The following is a 23,171-nucleotide window of genomic DNA, read 5'->3' as shown; positions in this document are numbered from 1 at the left end:
GGTACAAAAGTGTATCTTGGAAAAACTATTAAATCTAATAAGAATTCGGAATTTAAGAATTATGCTCAAACCAAAAATTAATAAACTTTCATCTATGTAGGTTTCTTTCAGCAATGCTGATCACATTTTTACTTCCCAGTTTTGCTGATAAAAATTTTATTGGATTTTGCTTATTCAGAGGGGAATGTGATCAGTTGTTTCTCAGTAAATTATCTGATTAACTGAGAAAAAAAATTAATGCATTCAATATCAGCATAGCATTTTACTGTTATTTCAAAACCTCAAAAAATATTTGCTTTTTGTGGTCCTAACGCCTGTAATCAACAAAGAATAACTATACTAATTAACTTACAAAAGGATATTTTTAGCAACTTGAATAAATAAGGAATTTAGCAATTTAATTAAAGGCAAGCAAATAAAAAAAAACTGCTTTCTTTAAGAAGATCAATATGAAATAAAAACAATTCAAACCTGTTCAAAAGCACGTAAACATCTTTCGGAGATCTGGTCCAAGTTGTCCTGCATGTCCTGCAATAAATTGTCAAATATTAAACTGAATCCTGCTTTTGAAATTAATGGAAATGTGAAAAAAAAATATATATATATCACAATAGAGCTACTGTTCTGGTTTCATTTGTTATTTATTTCAGACAGATTAACTCTAAAAACTTTTTTTGGAAAAGCAGTTCTCAACAAGGTTAATGTGTCAAAGTTATCAGCCTTGTGCAGTGAAATGCTTCAATTTCTTTATTTGGGATTTGTTATTTTGCGGATACCTATAAAAAATTAACTTTAATATGAGCACATAGCATTACATATAAAAATATGGGTCGTGTCATTTTCCTCATACTAAGTTAAAAATTTTTAATAAAACTAAAGTATAAAATTGTACAAGTGTTTACCTTCAAAAATCACTATACCTTCTATTAGAAATATTATACAGGTAGTCGTCGACTTACGACCATGTTAGGTTCCGACCGACCGGTCGTAAAGCGATCTGGACGTTAAGTCAGACCAGTTTAGGTAAATCAGACACTGTGTACAACACAATTGGTTTACTATTTACAAAAATAAAAATATTATGAAAAAGATATCAAATACTGTATAAAACCTAAAAAATATTTTATCTTAAAGAACTAAACAAAACATATGTAGAAAATAGATAAGAAATATTTTACTGACCACTCGTGCTTGGCTGCGGGTCATCAATGCCGGCACCTGATGTAGTGGAAGTTGTTTTTCTCATAAACATGTTGATTTTTGTCTGAATTGTTTGTTTCCTTTTCTGTTCGTAAATTTCACGGTATGGCCTAAAAGCATCTTGTACCATTCGTTCAATCCCTGCAAATCGTTCGATGTTTGGGTCCATTTCCTCAAAATGTGTAAGAAGTTTATTTAGTAGAGAAAAACCTTCTGATAACCCTCTAGTGGTGAATTTTCTTTCTGGTTCTTCCTCATCTTCATTTTTCTCTTCTTCCATCCTTTCTTCTTCGGCCATTCTTTCTTCTTCCAAAGCGATAAGTTCTTCATTCATAAGTTCTCCAGGTTCTTGCTCTAGCAGCTCCTCAACATCTTCCACTTCAATCTCTAAAGAAAGCCCATTTGCCAGTGTTACAATATTTTCCATAACTATTTCAAGTTCATGTTCACTATAAAATTCATCAATAGTATTAACAAAACGCTGGACAGTTTTTCCGGATTCCATTCATGCATTTCTTTGTTACAGCCTCCCACGCAGCCGCAATATTTTTGATGCATTTATAAATATCGTACTGTTTCCAAAACTCTCGCAAAGATAGTTCTGGGTTGGCATCTATTGTGGCTATAGCTTGGGCAAAAGTGGTTCGAAGATAGTGTGCCTTAAATGTGGCAATCGCCCCTTGGTCCATAGGCTGAATGAGTGGAGTTGTATTTGGTGGCAAATAAACAACTTTTATATCTGGATGGAGGTGGTCCATGCATAGACCACCACCTATAGGTGAAGTGGATGGCCAGGTGCATTATCTAAGATTAATACAATTTTGAAAGGAATTTCTTTCTCGAAGCAATATTCACGAACTTGAGGTACAAAACAATTTAGAAACCGGTCTTCAAACAATGTTTGAGTCATCCAGGCTTTTCAGTTTGAACGGAAGTATACAGGCAGAGTGTGCTTGTTTACATTCTTGAACGCATGGGGATTTTCAGAATGATAAATTAAAAAAGGTTTCAGTTTAAAACCTGCGATGTTCCCACCAAGGAGCAAAGTCGGCCTATCTTTAAGTGCCTTAAAACCAGGTATGCTTTTGGCTTCTTGGTGAATGTAAGTGCGTTCTGGCATCCTTTTCCACAACAATCCAGTCTCATCCACGTTGAAAAACTGCTCTGGTTGATACCCTCTTTCCTTAATTATTTCATCCAGACTTTTAACAAACTCTTGAGCTCCTTCCACATCCACACACTCTGATTCTCCAGTGACTCTAACCCTATGAAGGTTGAATCTTCTTTTGAATCTTTTGAACCATCCTGTACTTGCTATAAATGTCTGAGTGTAATCTTTTCTGGCACGTTTCTTCAGTGTCTGAAAGAGACTTCTAGCCTTCAACTGCACTGTAAGAAGGCTTAAGGGTGTTCGCTTCTGTATCTGATCTTCCATCCAAAGAAACAATTTTTCCATTTCATGGATGGGCCCTGTACGTTGTTTCGTTATCACAGTTTCTCGCATGGGTGCCGAACCTTTAACAACTTCATGAATCCTTTCTTTGTTTTTCAAAATTGTCGACACTGTAGAATGAGATAACTTAAAATCACGTGCGATCGCATTCACCTTCTTTCCTTCTTCATGCTGCTTGATCACTTTCAATTTTGTGTCTAAATCAATGGCCTTTCTTTCTTTCTGGACAGGTCTAGGAGTAGACAAAGGCACTTTCCTCTTGGTTGACATGTTTAGGGGTTTTAAAAAAATGCTAATTGTAACACAAATATAACTGAACCAAAAATAGTGAATGTAATATGTATGCAAACAGAGATTGAGACGGATGAATCACGACATACATACATCAGTAAGATGTTTTGTTCGACTGTGATGGCAAAGCTGACTAAATGGATTAAGACTAGCTTATTTGCGCCAAACACGCGTTACTGAGCAGTGGGCTGACGCTATACACACAACCATTCCCATTAGGCTACGGGGACCACACGGATAGGGCATGTGAGTGTAGTTGAAAAATCTGAGATCACTGCATTAAGAGAGGGGGGGTTTGACGTGTGTATAGCATTCTTCCTAGCAACCATCTTGTATGTATGCTCAGTTCAGACCGAAACACGGTGTGAAATGCACTAGCAGTCATAAGTCGATCAGTCGAAAAGTGCATAGGTCGTAAGTCGACGACTACCTGTATGTGCAATATGTGTGAACATACGGTTGGACAGCACTAGGATATCTAAAATGTTTTTCACATAGCTGAATATTATGATTTAAATGAAAATATATGAACATGAATATTGTGGAGCAATGGAATATCAAAAATTATCAATAATGATTATACTAAACAAGCTATGTTCTTATAAAAGATAAACACTCCATAACATATACTGTTTACTTACATAATGGCCACATCAACAGAGGCCCTTATGTAAGTGAACGTGCCTTGAGTGACCAGGGTTCAAGCCCGTGACCACTAAATACGGTGCTGTTTCTTGTATTCTCTGTATCGTGTGAACTCCTCTGATCATGTGGTTGTTCCGGAGTACAAACAGAAAATTTATCATTATTATTATCATGACACATCCAAAGGTTTGTTGTTGTTTGTTATTTGGTTTTTAGGAGCATTAGCAACTAGGGCCATATTGCTCCGGGGATATGCGGTGGTCATTTCCTGACCTTTCCGCATCCTCCGTATTTGGTAGTCAAGGGCTTGAACCCCGGTCTAATCAAGAAGCGTGTGCTATGCACTGCTGGTCCTGCCCACCTGGCTACGGAGGCGCCACACACACACACATACACATCCAAAGGGGGTGATGGAATGGTTACTTACTATAATTAATATCAAACAATGCAATAAATTCTAGGCTAACACAGAAACTGACCAAAGTCAGTTTTAGTTGGGCAATGGAAGGAGAAATACAGGCAATAACTTAAAAACCAAGTCAACAAAATGATCAAGATATTTTACAAACAAAAGGAAATATCTGTAACACAGCTGAAGCAATCAAAGTGTCACAGTAATGGACAGTTGTTATTTGTTATTTTTTTCAGGAGCATTAGCAACCAAGGCCATATTGCTCCGGGGATATGCGGTGGTCATTCCCTGACCTTTCTGCATCCTCCGAATTTGGTGGTCACGGGCTTGAACCCCAGTCTAATCAAGAAGCATGTGCTAGGCACTGCTGCTCCTGCCCACCGAGGCACCTGTAATGGACAGTGGTGGAACTGTAAAAACCCAATAATAGCGTGTGTGTGTGTGTGTGTGTGTGTGTGTGTGTGTGTGTGTGTGTGTGTGTGTGTGTGTGTGTGTGTGTGTGTGTGTGTGTGTGTGTGTGTGTGTGTGTGTGTGTGTGTGAAGGGGGGGATTACAATCTATAAAATTGCGATCATCAGCTTTCAAAAAGTACACTATTCTACAACTTTGCAACTCAGAAAAACTTTTGTTTTGAATCACACTATACTTGTAATATGAAACAAATGCTCATATTGATATACTAAAATGAAACTAATTTAAAAAGCTTAATACAATGAACGTATTGAAAAGAATAATTACATTTTTTAAAAATCAATCATTACCGAAGAGCAACTCAAACCTAAATGAAAATGAATGACACAAAAGAAAGAAAAAAAGACTTAAATTATAAGTGACATCCATCCCAAGAATAAAACTGGATCTTTAAAACCTACCATTATACAGACTAAAATCAGAAGAACAAAGTGAATGAAACATTGCAATTTAAACTCACATTTGCTATAATCTAATGATGGCATCCAATTGAACAAGTAAGCAAGCAGATTAGGGAGATGATCCAGAGCATCACAAACCTTTTTCAATAACATCATTCAACCAGATAAAGATATGCCGATAGGTATTTTTACACACATGGCATAATCTATTACATTACTTCAAGCAGGATGGGCATAACGTAGGGAATGAAGGTGAAGTAGGAAGAGAAAGAGGAGAGAAGACCAGAACTCTAATAGTTTGGGTAGATAAATAGATTAAGAAAGTTTTTTTTTTTCTGCTGGAAACTTTTTTAGTCTAATTCAAGATTGGAGATTAAAAAGATTATTAAAGTTTCCCACTCAGAAATCTGGGTGTGCAACTACCTGCCTTCTTAGCTGAAGTTCTGAATATTTACTAAAAGGGAAGACTCCCCTGGACTGGAGAAATGCTAATGTATCCCCAGTCCACAAAGAGGGTGTAAACAACATGATGGGCAACTACAGAGCATTGAGTTTGACTTCAGTTGTCCCAACACTGACTTCATCAGTGTTGAGGCAACTTTTGTTTCTTATCTGCCATAATGATTCTGATGAGAGAGTGCAGGGTGAGTTGTAAAAGTTTGTTGCTGATTTAAAGGAAGCGTGGTTAATAGCCAGAAAAACAGGCTGTTCTGCTTCAAAATAATTTAGCATTAGTAGAGGCATATGATGAAAGAAAGCAAGATGATATAATAGCATCATCCAAAAAAAAAAAAAAAAAAGAAAACCTTCCCATTTCACCCATTCATTAACTCCAATTTTTGTCTAGTTCTGCCTTAAATTAATTTAAGCTGTCAACTTCTACAACAGATGGAAGTTTGTTCCGGCAACCAACCACCTGCTGGCTAAAGGCAAATTTCTGCGCATCTATTCTACAACTGTCTTTCCTCAATTTGAATTTATGTCCCCTCAGGTGACTAATCTAGGCAAGAAGAAGAATCCCATCAGTATTGAGCTTGCTCAAGCCATTCAAAGCCTTATACACCTCAATCAGATCACCTCACAGGTGCCTAGTCTCCAGAAACTCAATTTACAGAACTTAAGTCTTTCTTTGTAAGAGCAACTCTTTTTTCCATTCACCAATCTCGTTGCCCTTCTCTGTACTTGTTAAAGCAGCTTTACATCCTTCCTAAAATGAGGCCTCCAGACCTGTATACAGTACTCAAGGTGTGGTCTGACCATTGCCTTATACAAGGGGATAATCGCTTCCTTAACCCTACTAGAAAAATTCCTGTATATCATTGACAAGACACTCTTGCAGACTGTCTGCACCGCTCAGAAAACTTCATATCTGACTGCATAATTAATCCCATGTCTTTTTCATTCTCTAGCACCCTGAGTGTAGTACCACACAGTTGATACGTTAATCTGGGGTTACTGCTACCCATATGCAGTACTTTATATTTGTCAATGTTAAACTTCAATTTAGTTCAGTTGCACAAATGGTAACTGAAGTTCAATGCTTCTAAATATAAGGTTTTGCACCTTGGGAACAGAAATACATGAATTATTAAATAGATGAAACCATTAATAGAATTATCCAGGATTTCTGGATAATTCCATTAAAGGTTTCAAAATATTCTTCAAATTTTAATCTTTTTAATTCATTTTCAATACATCCAAACAAATTTGATTAATAGTGAATTTATTGTATATATTTCCAATTACCATTGGAACAGAAACAGATCATGATCCCTTTTATAAAAATTAAACTAATAATCTTCTGAAATTTCGATATCACTAATTTTGTGCTTTCCGGCTTCACTCACAGTTTCTCCTCACCACAAGGGCCTCTAAATATCGATGCAAAGTATCTGTTGAATTCATCTGCAAAATCAACTGGATTATCTAAGACTTTCCTTCATTCATTGCACAAGGGTCTGATCTGATTTCTTCTCTTCTTTATATTCACATATGTGAAAAAACTCCTTTTTCCACTCTTTGCCAAACGCAAAAAGAGAGAGAGAGAGAAAAAAAAGATAAAAGAAAGTCCCATTTAATGAATTCATCATTCAAGCAGAGACTAAATTAGAGTCACAAAAATAAAAATATCTTCACACAAATCAATATTATCATATATATAAAATCAGTAGTTAAATCTAATTGCACTAGAGAGCTTGCTATGAGAGTAAAGAGTGGGAAAAGGAGTTTTTCACATCCAGCTGATTTTGCAGATGAACTCAACAGATACTTTGCATCGATATTTAGAGACCCTTGTGGTGAGGAGAAACTGTGAGTGAAGCTGGAAAGCACAAAATTAATGATATTGAATTTTCATAAGATTATTTATTAGAAAATCTTCTGAGTTTAAAAGAGAGTAAGGTTATTGGAGGTGAGTGCACATACCTTGTAATTTTAAGGAAGGTGGAAGGAGAGTGCACTGAACCATTACGTTAATTATGAGAACACCCTAGAACTCAGGAGAGATTCCCTTGGAGAAGTGCCAATGTACCACCAATACATAAAAGCAGTTCTAGGAGTAAAGTGGGTAACTATCAACCAGTCAGTCAGTCTGACTTCAATGGCAGGGGTGGTTTGTTTGTTTGTTATTTGGTTTTTAGGAGCATTAACAACTAAGGCCATATTGCTCCGGGGATATGTGGTGGTCATTCCCTGACCTTTCCGCATCCTCCGTATTCCGCTCAAACCCCGGTCTAATCTGGCAGGGGTGGAAAAATCACTGATCACGAGTGCAATTCAGGATCAATTAAATAGATATGGAATTCTGAAGTAAAGAGCATGGTTTTGTAAAGGTAAAATTGTGTTTAACTAACCTATTTAGCTATTTTGACAGAGTCACTTATGGGTTGGATGTGGAAATAATTTCAACATTGTCTAAATGCATTGATTTCAGCAAAAAAAATTAACTCTAGTCCTATATGAGAGGTTACTGTAGCTGGAACATGGAATCACAGGTAAAATACTCAGACTGCAGGATTGCTGCAGGGCAGGAGGCAGAGGGCTGTGATTAATAGTTATCCTTCAGATTAGGTAACTAATGTAAGATGTGGAGTTACTCAAGGATTGGTACTAGGACCATTATTGTTTTTGATTTTCTTAAATGACATCAAAGAAGAAATACAGACATAATGTCAAAATTTTCAGATGATGCAAAATTAATAGTGATCAGCACCAAGCAGAGCTTCTTCAGAATGGCCTAGATAGATCCGGGGGATGGTCAGAAGAGTGGTAGCTAGTTTTAATCTAGCAAAGGTCCTACACTTGGAGAACAGCAAACCCAACATAATTTATAAAGTTGGTGGGGTTAAACAACAGCTGAATAAAGGGACTTCAAAGTTACCATATGATGGACATGAAGTTTTCCAAGAAGTGGTAGAAAGGCAGCAAGGAAGGCCCATGGTGTCCTATGGATGGTTTATCAAACATTTGCTTGTAGAGATAGGGAGATCATAATCCCACTGGGTAAGGAAACTGTATGAGTATACTTGGAATATTGTGTTCAGGTATGGAATTTGCACCTTAAAATACACCTCTCTTAGTCAGCAACCCCAACATAATTTATATTGGTGGGGTTGAACTAGAGACAGTAAAAGAAAGAGATTTCAGAGTTACCATATGGCTCAAAGTTTTCTGAGGATTGCAAAGAGATAGCAAGGAAGGTCCATGTTCCAACCAATGATTTATCAAATTTTTCCTTGTAGAGATAGGGAGATCATAATCCCACTATGTAAGGAAACTGTATGAGCATACTTGGAATACTATGTTTAGGTATGGAGACTGCACACCTTAAAAAAAAGACAAAACTTCAGGAAAGGGTTCAAAGACAGGCAACTCAATTGGTGAGATCAGCAAAAGGGCATTCAAAAGAGCTCATAATACAGTATATATAGGCTATAATATAGTTTATTTTATAGCCTTCGTTGAGGTGTATAAGGCTCTGAGAGGTGAAAGTAAAATGAATGAGGGTGAAATTTTCAGTTATGATTCCAAAACAAGAGATCATAAATTAAAAATTCCAGGGAAGAGGTTTAGGATGGATTGTGAGAAGTTTTCTTTTAGCCAGCAAGTTGTTAATTACTGAAATAAGTTTGCCTCCATGACAAAGTTGACAGTTTGGGAAAATTCAAAGATTAGCTGGGCAGGTACCTACTGGAAGATGGAGTCAAACAGGTAGTTTATTTTATTTTATTATTTATTTATTATTATTTTTTAATTAATTAATTGTTTTTTGGCTGGTACTGCAAAATTATAGGGGTTCCTTGCACTATGACTAATACTAATTTGAGAGATGCATTTAAATGCATAAAACATTTAGTTATCCAAAAAGCTGATAAAGGAGATTGTTAATGAGCAAACCAATTTAAAGTTAGCCAATTAGTTGCAGGATACTAACATTTAATTCTCATTAGATAAGAATCATATCAAAAATAAGAGAAGGAATTTAAAAGATTAAAATTAGACAAGGAATTTAAAAGATTAAAATTAGAGAATGAATTTAAAAGATTAAAGATCTTTGAGGTTGTCACTGACATTCTCTCAGATATGCCAGACAGGCTGAACTTGCTACCTGGGAGTCTAAAACGCTAATGGAACTGATATTCGGGTGACATTCAAGTCAAGTGGACCCAATTTCAGCAAAGTCTGGACAGTGTGTGACAGCAAAATCCTCTGCTTGCACCTTCACGATGGTGGGACTGTTAGTAATTCTGGGTATAACTTCCATGCACAAGCACACTATGGGTGACTACCCAGGTGTAAACGAACGTAAGCAGGAGTTGAGGTGTGGTGCCCACACGACATGGAGGAATGCCGGCCCTCTGTGTTACCTGGCAATACTAGGTGGTAGAATATGCTCATCAACAGGTGCAATATAACCACTTTGCTTATTGAAGGCTTGGAGTGTTGGAACCCATGTTTAGTCTCCAGATCTAAGTTCCAGTCTACCCTTCCCCATCTCTTCCATCATGCAATATGATTGATGACTTTTCAGGTTATGATGAACATCATGGCGAGATCCAATCTTCCTTACGTTTTGAGGGTAAAACTCTAAAACGGTGTTTGCAGGCAGGCCGGTAGTTAGTACACCGGACCAAGCCTATTGGTAACTCTTTAGGATCAGCTAGTGTATAATCTTGTTACCTCTACTCTGCCAGATAGTGACTGGAGGGAGTCCGAGTAATGTGTATGCGGGGGGGGGGGGCATTATCGACATCACGTTATGTCAAGGATCTGGGTATGTTCTTACCATGTGTACGCCATATTCAAAAATTTCATTACTTCATACAGCATGTCCCCCCCCCCAACATTTTCTTACTATTGAATACACCATGAATTGTCAAACTAATAGAGAAAGCTTATCTGCGAAAAGCTCTAAACCTCACAAACACTTCCTAGTTCATTTTAAAAAATATACATGTCAATTCTAATCTCAACGATGTCCATTTCCACTTGCAGTCTGCCAAACCTCATGTACTTTTTCTGACAGAATTTCAGTTATAGGTTGATTCAACTACTGCTCATCTCAGTTGCCCAAATTATTTGCTGTAAGATCCCTTTCGCCTCAAAGGTGGTACTTGTGCATATGTATGTTCTGATATTCACTGTCAGAGACTGGGCAATTTGGAATCTCCTCTCTTTGATCTTCTCTGGCTTAAAATCTCTCTATTTCATTGTGTCAAATTCATCTGTTGTCTCTACCGTTATCCCAACTCCATTAATCACTTGGAGTTCTTTGACTTCCTCTCTTTGCAACATGACTTTCTCCAGTCCAACTTTCCTAACAGTGATGTAATTTTGGCAGACTTGCAGTCTGCCAAACCTCATGTACTTTTTCAGACAGAATCTCAGTTATCGGTTGATTTAACTACTGCTCATCTCAGTTGCCCAAATTATTTGCTGTAAGATCCCTTTCACCTCAAAGGTGGTACTTGTGCATATGTCTGTTCTGATATTCCCTGTCAGTGACTTGGTAATTTGGAATCTCCTCTTTTCGATCTTCTCTGGCTTAAAATCTCTCTACCTCATTGTGTCAAATTCATCTATTGCCTATACCATTCTCCCAACTCCACTAATCACTTAGAGCTCTTTGACTTCCTCTCTTTGCAACTTGACTTTCTCCAGTCCAACTTTCCTAACAGTGAGGTAATTTTCCTTGGTGATTTTAATGTTCACAACTCCAGCTGGCTTCCATTTTCTAGTCACACTGATCCAGCTGGTCAAGATGCTGAGGCTTTTGCAATTACTATTTTTAAAATAATAAAAGGAGTTTACCTCAATATAGTACAATTACTAATGACCTTGCACAGACTGTTCATTTACCTACAAGAATCTGGACAATCCTAACCATACAGCCAACACGCTTGATCTTTTTCTCACAAGCAACCCTTCTAAGTACACGGTCGAAGTGAGTGGTCTTTTAGGCATATCAGATCACAACTTGGTGATTGTCTCTTCTCCAATTGAGCCTTTATCTCGCGGCTATTTCCAAACTCGTATTGTTTGACATTAGATAGTATGAATCAGACTTGTAATGCTCAATACGTTGTTTGGCATTACAAGAATACAAAATGGGATGACCTGCGAGATTTCTTTCCTTTTTCTTGGTCGGATTACTGTTTTAAAACTTCTGATGTCACTGTTTGCTCAGATCGTGTCAGTGAAATTATTCATGTAGGAATGGAATCCTTTATTCCACACTCCACTTTAATATCTTGTCCTTTATCTAAACCTTGGTTTTCCAATAAATGTGCTAAGGCTGTTCAAGAGAAGAACGTTGCATATCGTAATTGGCTTATTTCCAATTTTTCAGTTTTATTTTCTGCCTACACCAAAGCTCACAACAATTGTAAAGCAGTTATTAATCAGTCCAAACTAGATTTTGAACAGGCTAAGAGTAGAAAACTTGCTTCTTGCCATAATGGTAGCCAAGCATTCTGGTCTCTTGCCAAAGCTACTGGCCACAACCTTTGCCCACCTCTGTCCAAACCAGACGGTTCTGCTGTCACTTCAGCCAAGGATAAAGCTGACCTGCTAGCATCCCATTTTAATTCCAACTCATGTATTAATGATCTTGGCAAAACACCTCCCACCATTCCCAACATGTTCCATTCAATGCTTCCTGTGGTCTTCCATCAAAAGGACGTCAGAAGGATTTTGACGAATCTTGATGCTAAGAAAGTTCCAGGTCCTAATGGTATTTCTCCACTTGTTATCAAAACCTGTGCTCCTGAACTTACTCCTGTTCTTTGCCACCTTTTTTCACTTTCTTATTCCAAAGGTGTTTTTCCGTCTGCTTGGAAATTTGCTCATATCCAGCAAGTTCCTAAAAAGGATGACAAATCCCTCCAATCCAATTATCATCCCATTGCAATTACTTCTACTCTTCCTAAAGTAATGGAGAAATCAATTAACCACCAATTCTAAAACTACCTAGAAAACTTCCGTCTGATCAACGATCGCCAGTATGGATTCCGTCAGTGTTGATCCACTGGTGATATTCTGCCTTATGTTACCCATTTATGGACAAATTCAATGGAAAAGTTCGGTGAAATACATGCAGTTGCTCTTGATATCTCAAAAGCTTTCGATTGTGTTTGGCATAAACAAGCTTCTTTTCTCCTAAACAAGCTTCCATCTTATGGTTTGCCAACTGTTTTTTGTAATTGGTTATCCGGTTTTCTCTCTTATCGCTCACTGAGGGTGATGGTAGATGGCTCTCTGTCTTCTAACTTCTCCACTAATGCTGGTGTCCCCCAAGGTTCAGTTCTTTCCCTCACTCTTTTCCTCTTGTATATTAATGACCTTCTTCTATTGACTGGAAATCCTGTTCATAGTTTTGCCAATGATAGCACATTGCATTGCACTTTCCATTTTGAGAAACCTTGCCCTGCTCAATCAGCTTCAACTTCTCGAATACCCACGACCAATTTCTTATATGTCGATCTCCGGGTAATTTTCCAGTGGGGAAATTACAACTTAGTTGATTTCAATCCTTCTAAAACTCAGACTTGTCTTATATCTCGCAAAAAGGATTCTTCTGCTCCTATGCTTATCTTTGGTGACACTCCGATTTCTAGGCAAAATGATATATCTCTTTTGTGGATTACCTTGACTTCTAATCTCTCTTGGCACAAGCACATTACAAATATTGCTTCTTCTGCATCTAAAAAACTTGTTTTTCTCTTTTGCTCTCGGCATTACTTTTCTTCCAAACAGCTGTTCACTCTGTACAAATTGCAAAACTGCCCTACCATGGAATATTGTTCCCACATGTAGGGTGGTGCCCCCAAAACCTTTATCAGGCTTCTATATTCCATTCAGAAGAGGGCAGTTAGGTTAATTAATGACTTCTCTCTAACAGACTCTCTCCACTCGCTGTCTCATAGATTTCTACAGAAGTTCAAGTCTAATGTCAACAAATATCTTCTTTCATCTTCTCAACCTCCAACCCAAGCACAGTACTAAGTACTGTAGGTTCTAATACCTCTTTTGTTTGGGGTTTTCATTAAAAATGGAAAAAAAAAAATTCACAACCAAATTTATTCGGTTGTGTGAATTTATTAGCGGCATATTTATTCGCCTTATTAAAGGCCTCTCAATTTCTGAAAACGCTGTTATGGCATCATTTGATGTAGAGTCGCTATTTACGTCAATCCCTGTCCGGCAGGCTGTACGTTGCACCAATAGGCTCCTTGATAATGACTTAAACCTTCGAAACAGAACATCACTGTCTACTGACAAAATCTGTACCACCCTCAACCTGTGCTTGTCAAGCAGAATCTTCACATTCGAGGATTCCGTATACCAACAAGTACACGCCACTGCTGTGGGCGCCCCTGTTAGTTCCGTAGTAGCCAACATCACCATGGAAGAATTAGAAGAACAGATATTCCTGAACCCACCTGTACCTTTTACAACATGGTGCAGATATGTTGATGGCATCTTCACCATCATCCCATGTGGCTCTGAAATAACACTACTAGAATATCTGAATTCCCTGTCTGGGTTCATCCAGTTCACTCTAGAGTTAGAGGTTAACGGATCACTCCCATTCCTGGATGTCCTAGTAAAACGTGTGGGCCCACACCTGGAAACCTTGGTATACTGTAAGCCTATGTGGTGCAGGCAATTCACAAACTACAGATCCGGCCATGCCCCCCAGTCATCTCAACAGCACTGCCTGCACTCTATTCTCCAGAGCTTGGAGCCATTCCAGCACAGATGCAGCTAGGTGCAGTGAGATTTCTCGTGCGAGGACAGACTTAATCAATTGTGGCTACCCAACACACACATACTAGACAAGTGCCTATTGCAAGCACAAGAGCTCACAGTCCACCCGAGACCACCAACCCAGGACAATATACCTACCGCCTACGTTCCATACTATCCAAGCATGTCAGGCCAGATCTCTAAAATCCTCAGGGAATGCTGCATAAAATGCATACAGTTGCCCTGTATGCATTTTATGCAGCCTACATTCTCTAGTCTCCAGTGTAAAGACCCCTGCACCCCTCTCTTACGCAGCAGTGTAATATACCGCATAACCTGTAGAGACTGTGACAGCTGCTATGTAGGAGACTTCGAGACGTCTTCAAGACCACCTTGCGGAACACGACAGAGTAATCTGCTTTGCTGAGACCAACCGGTCTGTAATCCCAGAGCACTTCTGGGCTACTCACCACGACCTCAATCCCAAACGAGACTATGAAATAATAGACCACTCCAAGCACTTCCGCCACCGCCTATGGTTGGAGTCACTCAATATATTGAGCAATTCGAGAGCCATGAACAGCTGCAAGGGCATGAGACTGCACCCCATCTTGGAGACAACCGTTTTATACCTCGACAAGCGCTGGAGAAGAATTGCGCATGTCCCTGCAGCAACAATGAATGCCAGTTTAATGACTGAATAATGTGCCTTCACACGCCTCACTGCACGCATAACTGTATCCCTTAAGTTCAAACTCTGTTCAAGAAGAGACACGATTGTCTCGAAAGCTCCAAAGTATTCATAATTAAAGATATTTACTGGATTTACACTTATCTTATTTCATTGTACCATGGATCCTAGAACAACAGGCCCATTTATACTTATAATTTTTTCCTGGCTTTTGTCTTTGAGAATATGTCAGTTATATCATCATAATTTATCAAGTTCAGTGATTCTGTTTCAATAAATAATAAGTATAAATTGAACATTTATACTTATTAAACTTATTTATACTTATAAAAAAAAAAAAGAAAGAAAAGAGAGGAAAAAAAAAAAGGATAAAATGGCATTCCTTTTGAGTTTTCTGTTGTTCTTTTTCTCTTCACTTATCAGCTCCTGAATCATATCTTCTCTGCATTATTTGAAAAGGAATACGGTGCCCTCTACACAATAAAAGTTATATATTTTAAAAAATTAAACATATAACTTAAATATATAATCTTATAACAACAACAGTTCATTGCTTTTATGTTTCAGTTTAGAAAATGTTCTTTTTCCTATAACAATTGACACCATAAGGCTAAAGTAGGTACAGAAAAGCTTCAGTGTTTGGAAATGTACTTTCATGGTTTCTTCAAAACAGAAATTTCTTTAAATCTTGCATTGATCAGATGCTTGCATTGTTCTCTTCCTTCATAGTACATGTATTATGTAAGAAAATTTGCAAGTGCTGTAGTTCTGAAGAAGACTCCAAGTCAGTTTCTTATTCTTGCTGTAGTGCTTACTCAACTTTATTGAAGGCATTTTCCAAAACTCTGTTAGAATGCTTAAAACACAAACTGTATAATATGCATTTATAAATAGAAGTGTAACTAGGATATGGCAAGAGCAGCCTCAGCCACAGGCACCAATTCATTACAGGCATCGAACAGAGTTAAAGACAGCATAATTGAAATTATAATTTATTTTAAAAAATGGCAATTATTACTAACTAAATAAATTATTATGAAAGCCTCATTTATATAAAACCACCATCTGTGATTTTTTATAATTATAAATTAATTAATATTAAAATTGATTAAATATTAATTAATCTTAGAGTAAATTGTAATTTCATTACTTTTATGAAAACAAATTGCATTTTGTATTTTGGCCATAGGTGTCAAAATGCCCTTCCAACTTGGCAACTAGTTTATCAATTACAGGCAGAAAAAACGAATTTCTGACAATTTGACATCACATCAGCACAATGATCATCAACAGAAAAAGTTTTGCAAGTTTTTATACATTTATGTATTTTTTTATTTAGCATTTGAAACCTTTTGATTCTTTTTCAAAATTTTAAAAATTAACTTGCAAATGCATGTAGCCTGAGATGCCATTACTTCTTAAACTATTACAAGTTCCAGGTTTGTTTTCTGAAGTAACAGATTGGTCTCTTTTTGTTCTCTAGTAAATCATTTCTTTTTTAACTAGGCACCTCATGTGCTTAGTTATAAGTACAGCCGTTTGCATTTGAATGTATAACATCTACAAAAAAAGCCTTAATTACCACAGCCAATCTTCTTAGCCAAAATTATGGTTTAAATTCAAGAACCAAATTAATAGCTAATTTAATTCACCTGTGATATGTTCTTCTAGCAGAAAATTACTTCATCCATGACATCTATTCTACTAGCAAGTATATGGGATATCAAATGGATGGAGTTTTGAAAACTGAAAATAATGAAAACTGAAAATAAAAATCATGTGTTTCTCTCCTATCCAGCTGATCTTTGAATTTTCTCAAATATATCTCAGCCTTAATGACCCATGGAGATAACTCATACCAGTAATTACCAATTTGCTTGCTAAAGGGTTCCAACAACTGTTCCTACAGCCTAGTCTAAATCTTTTTCTCCTGTAATTCTAGTATCAATATTTATAACCAACAATTCACTTTCATTCACTCTACTATCTTGTCTCAGAACCTTAGTGACCTCATCAGTCCCCCCCCCAACAAAGCACCTAGTTACCAGGTTCTGTACCCAACATATTCAGTCTTTCCTTATGTGGCTACCCTTTTCCCGACTTTTGTTGTGTAAGTGCAAATACAACTCTCCAAAGCTAAGGTTTGACATAGAATAAATGTTTTATTATTGCTGCTTACTGTTAACTTCACAAATTTCAAAAAAAAAATAGATAAGGCACAAATTTTACCTTTTGCTATAACAGGAAAACAGAATTTAATCTAGTGATCTTCAAAAAGTTCACTGAATTTGAATCTGACAAAAAAAGCAACTGTGACACCATTTGTTCTAATTTACCACTTCAAGGAGAGAATTAATGTTTGTCAAATTAAAGAGCAAATGTCAAATAAAAGCTGTGATTTTGTGAAGTGCTGAAATTAATAATGTTAGGATTATTACAGAAAGGTGGCTTGCCACTACAAACCTTCTAAGAAAGTTTTTAGTGCTTAATTACTGTATTTTCTGGACTATAGATATACAGGGTGTTTCAGTTAAACGTTTCAGAACTTCTAAGAGGGGTAGGGTACATCCTGACAACTCGAAATCATATAGCAATGTGGGGTCGGAAATGCTTTCCTGAAGCGGTGTTGTACACAGAAGCACCATAAAGAAAAGAGACCGTAAGTGAGAAATAGTTTTAATAATACATGAAAAGAAGCAAAAGGTACATGGATTAAAGTAAGTGTTCGAAGTTTCTTCCACGGGCTACAATGCACGCCTCACATCTCCGACGCATGGACATCCGAACATTCTGGAATACTCCAGGCGAATTTTGAATTTCTTGAACAAGAACGCCAAGTTAGTAGGATGGATGATTACACGAACGCAGAGTTAGCCGATATGCATTTGGCGTACGGGGCTGAAAATTGTAGTGGGCCAGCCGCACAGCATTTGTACGCGGAACGATATCTGACGAGGCGTATTCCCAGTCATAATTTCTTTGCAAGACTGCATCAGAGGTTAGCTGAGAGAGGTTCATTTGAAAGAGCTGACAGGGACAGGGTAAGAACAGCACGGACTCCAGCCGTCGAACAGAATGTGCTGCAGCATGTACAGGGGAATCCAAGAATGAGTACACGAAGTCTAGCAAACGCAGTCGGGGTTTCCCATTGCAGCGTCTGGAGGATTCTCCGAGAACAAGACATGCATCCATTTCACGTGCAGCGTGTCCAGACACAGCAACCGGAGGATTATGCACCTCGTATTGCTTTCGCACAGTGGTACCTTGGAAAATGTGCTACAAATCCCCTTTTTCCTGCTGAAGTGTTGTTTTCCGATGAGGCATCCTTCACAAGGGAAGGAATTTTCAACACGCATAACGACCATATCTGGGCGGTCGAGAACTCGCATGCAATACAATGTCGTGCAGCACAGGTTCGATTTTCGGTCAATGTATGGGCCGGTATTATGGGAGATCACCTCATCGGACCTTACCTGTTACCGCGTCGTCTAACCGGACCTATCTACTTGATCTTTCTGCAGCAAGTATTGCCACAACTTTTGAGAGATGAACAGATTTCTGCATCGACGCAACAGACAATGTGGTTCCAACACGATGGAGCCCCTACCCATTACAGCGGAGATGTTCGTAACTACCTGGATGTCACATTTGGTCAACAGTGGATCGGACGTGGTGGTCCTGTGCGTTGGCCTGCTCGGTCACCCGACCTATCATGTCTTGATTTTTATTTCTGGGGTCATATGAAATCGCTAGTTTATGACACCCCTGTTGACAATGCTGAGGAACTGGTTGCAAGAATCACAGTAGCTGCCGAAGAAATTCGAAATTCGCCTGGAGTATTCCAGAATGTTCGGATGTCCATGCGTAGGAGATGTGAGGCGTGCATTGTAGCCCGTGGAAGAAACTTCGAACACTTACTTTAATCCATGTACCTTTTGCTTCTTTTCATGTATTATTAAAACGATTTCTCACTTACGGTCTCTTTTCTTTATGGTGCTTCTGTGTACAACACCGCTTCAGGAAAGCATTTCCGACCCCACATTGCTATATGATTTCGAGTTGTCAGGATGTACCCTACCCCTCTTAGAAGTTCTGAAATGTTTAACTGAAACACCCTGTATAATGCACTTTTTTCCTTTGTAGAATATTACCTAAAATTTCCCCATATCTTATGGTCCAAAGGTATAGTAGGTGCATACAATGATGTTTTTATCTCTAGAATTGGCTTCAGAAAGTATGATCAAAGTTTTCAAGTGATCTGAAAAAGTTAGCATTTTTAGTGTGCAACCATTTCAGATCACAAATAACAGTGGTAACAAAAAAGAAGGCTGCTGAATTAAACATTGAGTTATCTATAATTCTAAAAGGTCTTAGGCAGTAGCCAATAAACATCTCAATTAACAAACCCTTTAAATCATTCATGCATGAAGTTGCCTCCAACTGAATAGAGGCAATTTCAGCATGCAATCAGGTGAAAATGTGGGAATTAGCGAAACTGCTATATTTCAAGAAATTCAGAATAAGCAGTGCTCTTAATGGCACTGAGCGCTTTATATGCCTTAAATAATGTGAACTATTCAGGCCATAATATTAGTAACAATGAGTGATATAATGACAAGTTTTTGGTTCTATGATGAATAAAACCTTTGTTCTACACTGACATTTTGTCAGTGTAGTGTCAATTCCAAGAATACATTGACAAAATGTCAATGTATTTATTAACACAGATTCAGTGTGCAAATTTATATTTCAAAATTATACAATAAAATATTTTTTCACAAATTTTGCCATCTAAAATTATTATCTGGAAAATATGGAATATTTATCTGTATTTGTTTGTCAATAATAACCATCTTTGCTTATGTTCCATTCTCAAATCAGTCTACGTCTCCATTATTTTTAGGGCAAAATATTACAAGACATTGATTCTAACTGGTGTGAGCTTTGAAATCCAAACTTGTCATTTTGAAGTTGAATTTCAGAGTTGCAGATTGGTGAATAACAGCATCCATATGAGTGCAGCTTTCTTCAGATTTGTTTCAGTATGTTCTTTTCATATTTTGTATTTAGTGCGATATTTAATACAATCTATGTTATCAATGGAGACGAATGTTCTCACATTCGCAGTAACATTTCAGCTCTCTTCTTTAAATAAAGAGCTTATTGCAAATGTCATGCAAAATGTGTAAAACCCTATCATTTATTTTCTATTCGTGTACTTTAATTACATTGAACTAGAAATTACACCTGTCTTTCATCTGTCATCACTTGAGTGAATTTTTAACACAGGCTTAGGAAAATGAGGAATGTTTTACTGAATTTTTAAAATCTTACTTTACAGTTTATCCAATTAAGAAGGCTTGAACAAGAATCATTTTCTGAGGATATGTCTGCAGCAGGATCAACAACTTTAGGCTCAGTTTGCAAGGTGGGCAATAATGGAATCTTGGCAAGCTGAGCAACAACTTCCCTGAAACTATAATAATATACTTTAATTATTTTGTATCGAAACAAAATAATAAAAATAAAGAAATAATTTAATAATAGTAGGACATAATGTGCTTTTCATATATCATGCCTGTTAACTGTTTCATATAACTGTCTAAGAAAAAAATTGATATATGGAGCCACCAACTCTTTTGTTGTTATTTTAGTGTCTAATGTACATCTTTAATTATTCACTATTATGACAAAAATTAAAAATCCCTTTCTCGTGGTTTTTTTTTTTTATGTGATACATCACCGGAGTCATGAAGCTCAATTGTAAAAAAAAAAAAAATAGTCACTTCGGGCAACAAAACACTTATGCACTTTATGCTCTTCATTCTCTAGTTGATATGAGTTTATGTATGGTGTAATATAAACAGTAATTATGTTAACTTATGAATAAACTGCAGCAGCATGATATAATTGATATAATAAACTGCAGCAGCATGATATAATTGATATAATAAACTGTAGCAGCATGATACAACTTGAGCTCGCTAGACCACCTACTTGAAAAGACTGTGAAATAAAGCATATAGTGACAGCCATAGTGACTCAGAGCACAAACCAACACATGGTGTATGAAACATTTTGTTTGACAGGCTTCCGTGAAAGATATAAACCTAGAAAAGTAGTAACATGCAGACAATGGTTTTTACAAAAACTTTGTGTGAGCTGTCACCATTCTATACTTCAAATTTTTAAATGTAAAAGTTTATACATACATACAACTATAATTGCAATATTTAGTTGGTATAAATGCTTTTATAAGTTTTAAAAATTTTACGTTGTTATTAAATTAAGATTGTTTCTTATACAAGGTAAAATCAAAAAGTTGATTTTAGTTTATTAAGCGAAGAGATGGGCTTACTAATCTAATCACCTTCAACGTACCTTCCTTCTGCATGCAAACACATTTGTTCCATCAGTCTTCCAAAGCATTGAAACATTCTTTAAAATTGTGTTTTACAGGGCCACTTAGGCCCTTTAATCTAGATCAATCTGAAGAAGCTCAATCAATAATAATATTTTAATAATACTTCAATAATACTTTACTGATCTTTATATCATCTGTAAATTCAGACATCACACCCTCTATCCCTTTATCGATGTCATTTAAGAAAATCAAAAACAACAGTGGTCCCATAATACTGATCCTTGGGGAACCCCACTTCATACATTAAACCAATCTGAGGAATAACCATTTATCACAACCCTCTGCCTCCTACCCTAAAGCCATCCTGCTTTGATCCATCTAAGGATTTTCCCTGTGATTCCAACCTCTTCCAGCTTATAAGGTAACCGCTACTGGGGACTGAGTCAAATTCTTTGCTGAAATCTAAATAAACAATGTTGAAATTATTCCTGAAATCCAGCTCATGAGTGAGTCTGTTAAAATAGCTAACCGGATTTGTTAAACATGATTTTTCCTGTAACAAAACCATGCAGTGTATCTTTCAGAATTCCATTTCTATCAAAATGATCCCGAATTCCACCCTTTATCGTTGCCTCCATGATTTTCCCTACTATTGAAGTTAGACTGACCGGTCGGTAATGTCCTTTACACTCTTAGAACTGCCTTTATCTATTGGCGACATATTAGCACTTTTAAAATCCAACGGAAACTCTCCTGAGTCCAGTAATGCTCTCATAATTAGCCTTAATGGCTCAATGCACTCACTTGCCGCCTCCCTTAAAATTATAGGGTATATGCCATCAACCCCAACAGTCTTACTTGCCTGTAGGCTTGAAAGTTTTTTCATTAAATAATCATGTGAAATTTCAGTTTCATTAATTATATATTTTTCAACTTCACTCCCATTATTTCTCACTGACATAAAGGATTTTTCTTCAGTAAATATCGATGCAAAGTAACTGTTGAGTTTATCTGCCAGCCACTGTAGCGAAATGACAACCTCAAAGGATACATTTTTTCAAATGACAAAATGGTTGTAAGCCCCATTTCCACTTTAGGATACAGCCAGAAGTTAGGCAATGCAATGTTGGGGGAATAGGGAGGCTGCTGCATGACTGATTTTTTTCGCAGCCGAAAACTGCTGAACTGCCATCGCCATGTGACTGGGTGTATTGTTGTGGTGCAGGATCCATCCTTCCATTTTTGAGGTTGCCTTTGTTTCATATTCTCGCACAAATATGTCAAAAATCTGAAAATAGTAAGCAACAGTAATGCTTCTCCCCCCATTACAAATTTGCAGTGCACTATGCTCTCATTGTTGAAAAAAATGATCAGCATGAATCTGACATTGAATTTTGTTGCCAAAGACTCTTGGGGGCATGAGAACATTTTTTTGCACCATTCAGATGATTCTACCTTAGTTTCGGGGTAACAGGCAAAATTTTTCTAGAAAATCACCTGCAATGGCTTTCCTACAGTCCATATATTCAACAGCTCATATTTCTTGAATATAGTCCATATGTATATTCATGAGTTCCTTCACTTTCGTGAAGAACTCATGCAAAATGATAAGTGAATGACTGTTGCTGAGATTTGGTTAGAAAGTTGGACTGTCTGTAGGCATCAATTCCTTCACTTTCTTGACATTTTTGGCGTTTCGTGATGTTGAAGGGTATCCACTGCAAGGTTCATCTTCCAGTGTTTGCTGTCCATTTTGAAACTGATTAAACTACTCATAAACTGCTGTTTTCTTTAAAGTGTCATCTCCATACTTTCTGTACAGCTTGCAGTAACTCTGTAGCTAATTATGTGCTTCCCTCCTCATGTATTTAAATCATTAATTATCATGTAGGTAGTTGATCTCTGAATTTCTTCAAGCTGTCAGCCTCAAATACCTGCAGAGGCATCCTGTTCAAGTAAACAACTCGCTAACTAAAAGAAAACTTCCTGTAATCCAA

The 23,171-nt window shown here is 37.1% G+C and overlaps 1 protein-coding gene across 4 annotated transcripts in view; it reads right to left on the bottom strand.

Moving 5' to 3' along the window:
* Window positions 1-23,171, bottom strand: part of Atg17 (autophagy-related 17) — a 648,565-nt gene that overhangs the window by 515,184 nt on the left and 110,210 nt on the right. For 3 of the 4 annotated variants that reach the window (XM_090372636.1, XM_090372635.1, XM_090372637.1), the window contains exons 7-8: window positions 20,145-20,286; window positions 472-528 (exon numbers count right to left, since the gene is read on the bottom strand). In XM_090372636.1, the coding sequence (XP_090228762.1) occupies window positions 472-528; window positions 20,145-20,286 (199 nt within the window). Of the gene's footprint in view, window positions 1-471; window positions 529-20,144; window positions 20,287-23,171 lie in introns of those variants that run through there. The other variant, XM_090372638.1, reaches the window with a different exon arrangement.

Source organism: Mastigoproctus giganteus, chromosome 4 (genome assembly GCF_048544385.1).
Source record: "Mastigoproctus giganteus isolate SK-2022 chromosome 4, ASM4854438v1, whole genome shotgun sequence".
In the NCBI taxonomy this organism is placed as follows: domain Eukaryota; kingdom Metazoa; phylum Arthropoda; class Arachnida; order Uropygi; family Thelyphonidae; genus Mastigoproctus; species Mastigoproctus giganteus.
Note: the sequence above shows the minus strand (reverse complement) of the source record. Positions and strands in the feature narration are given on the sequence as shown.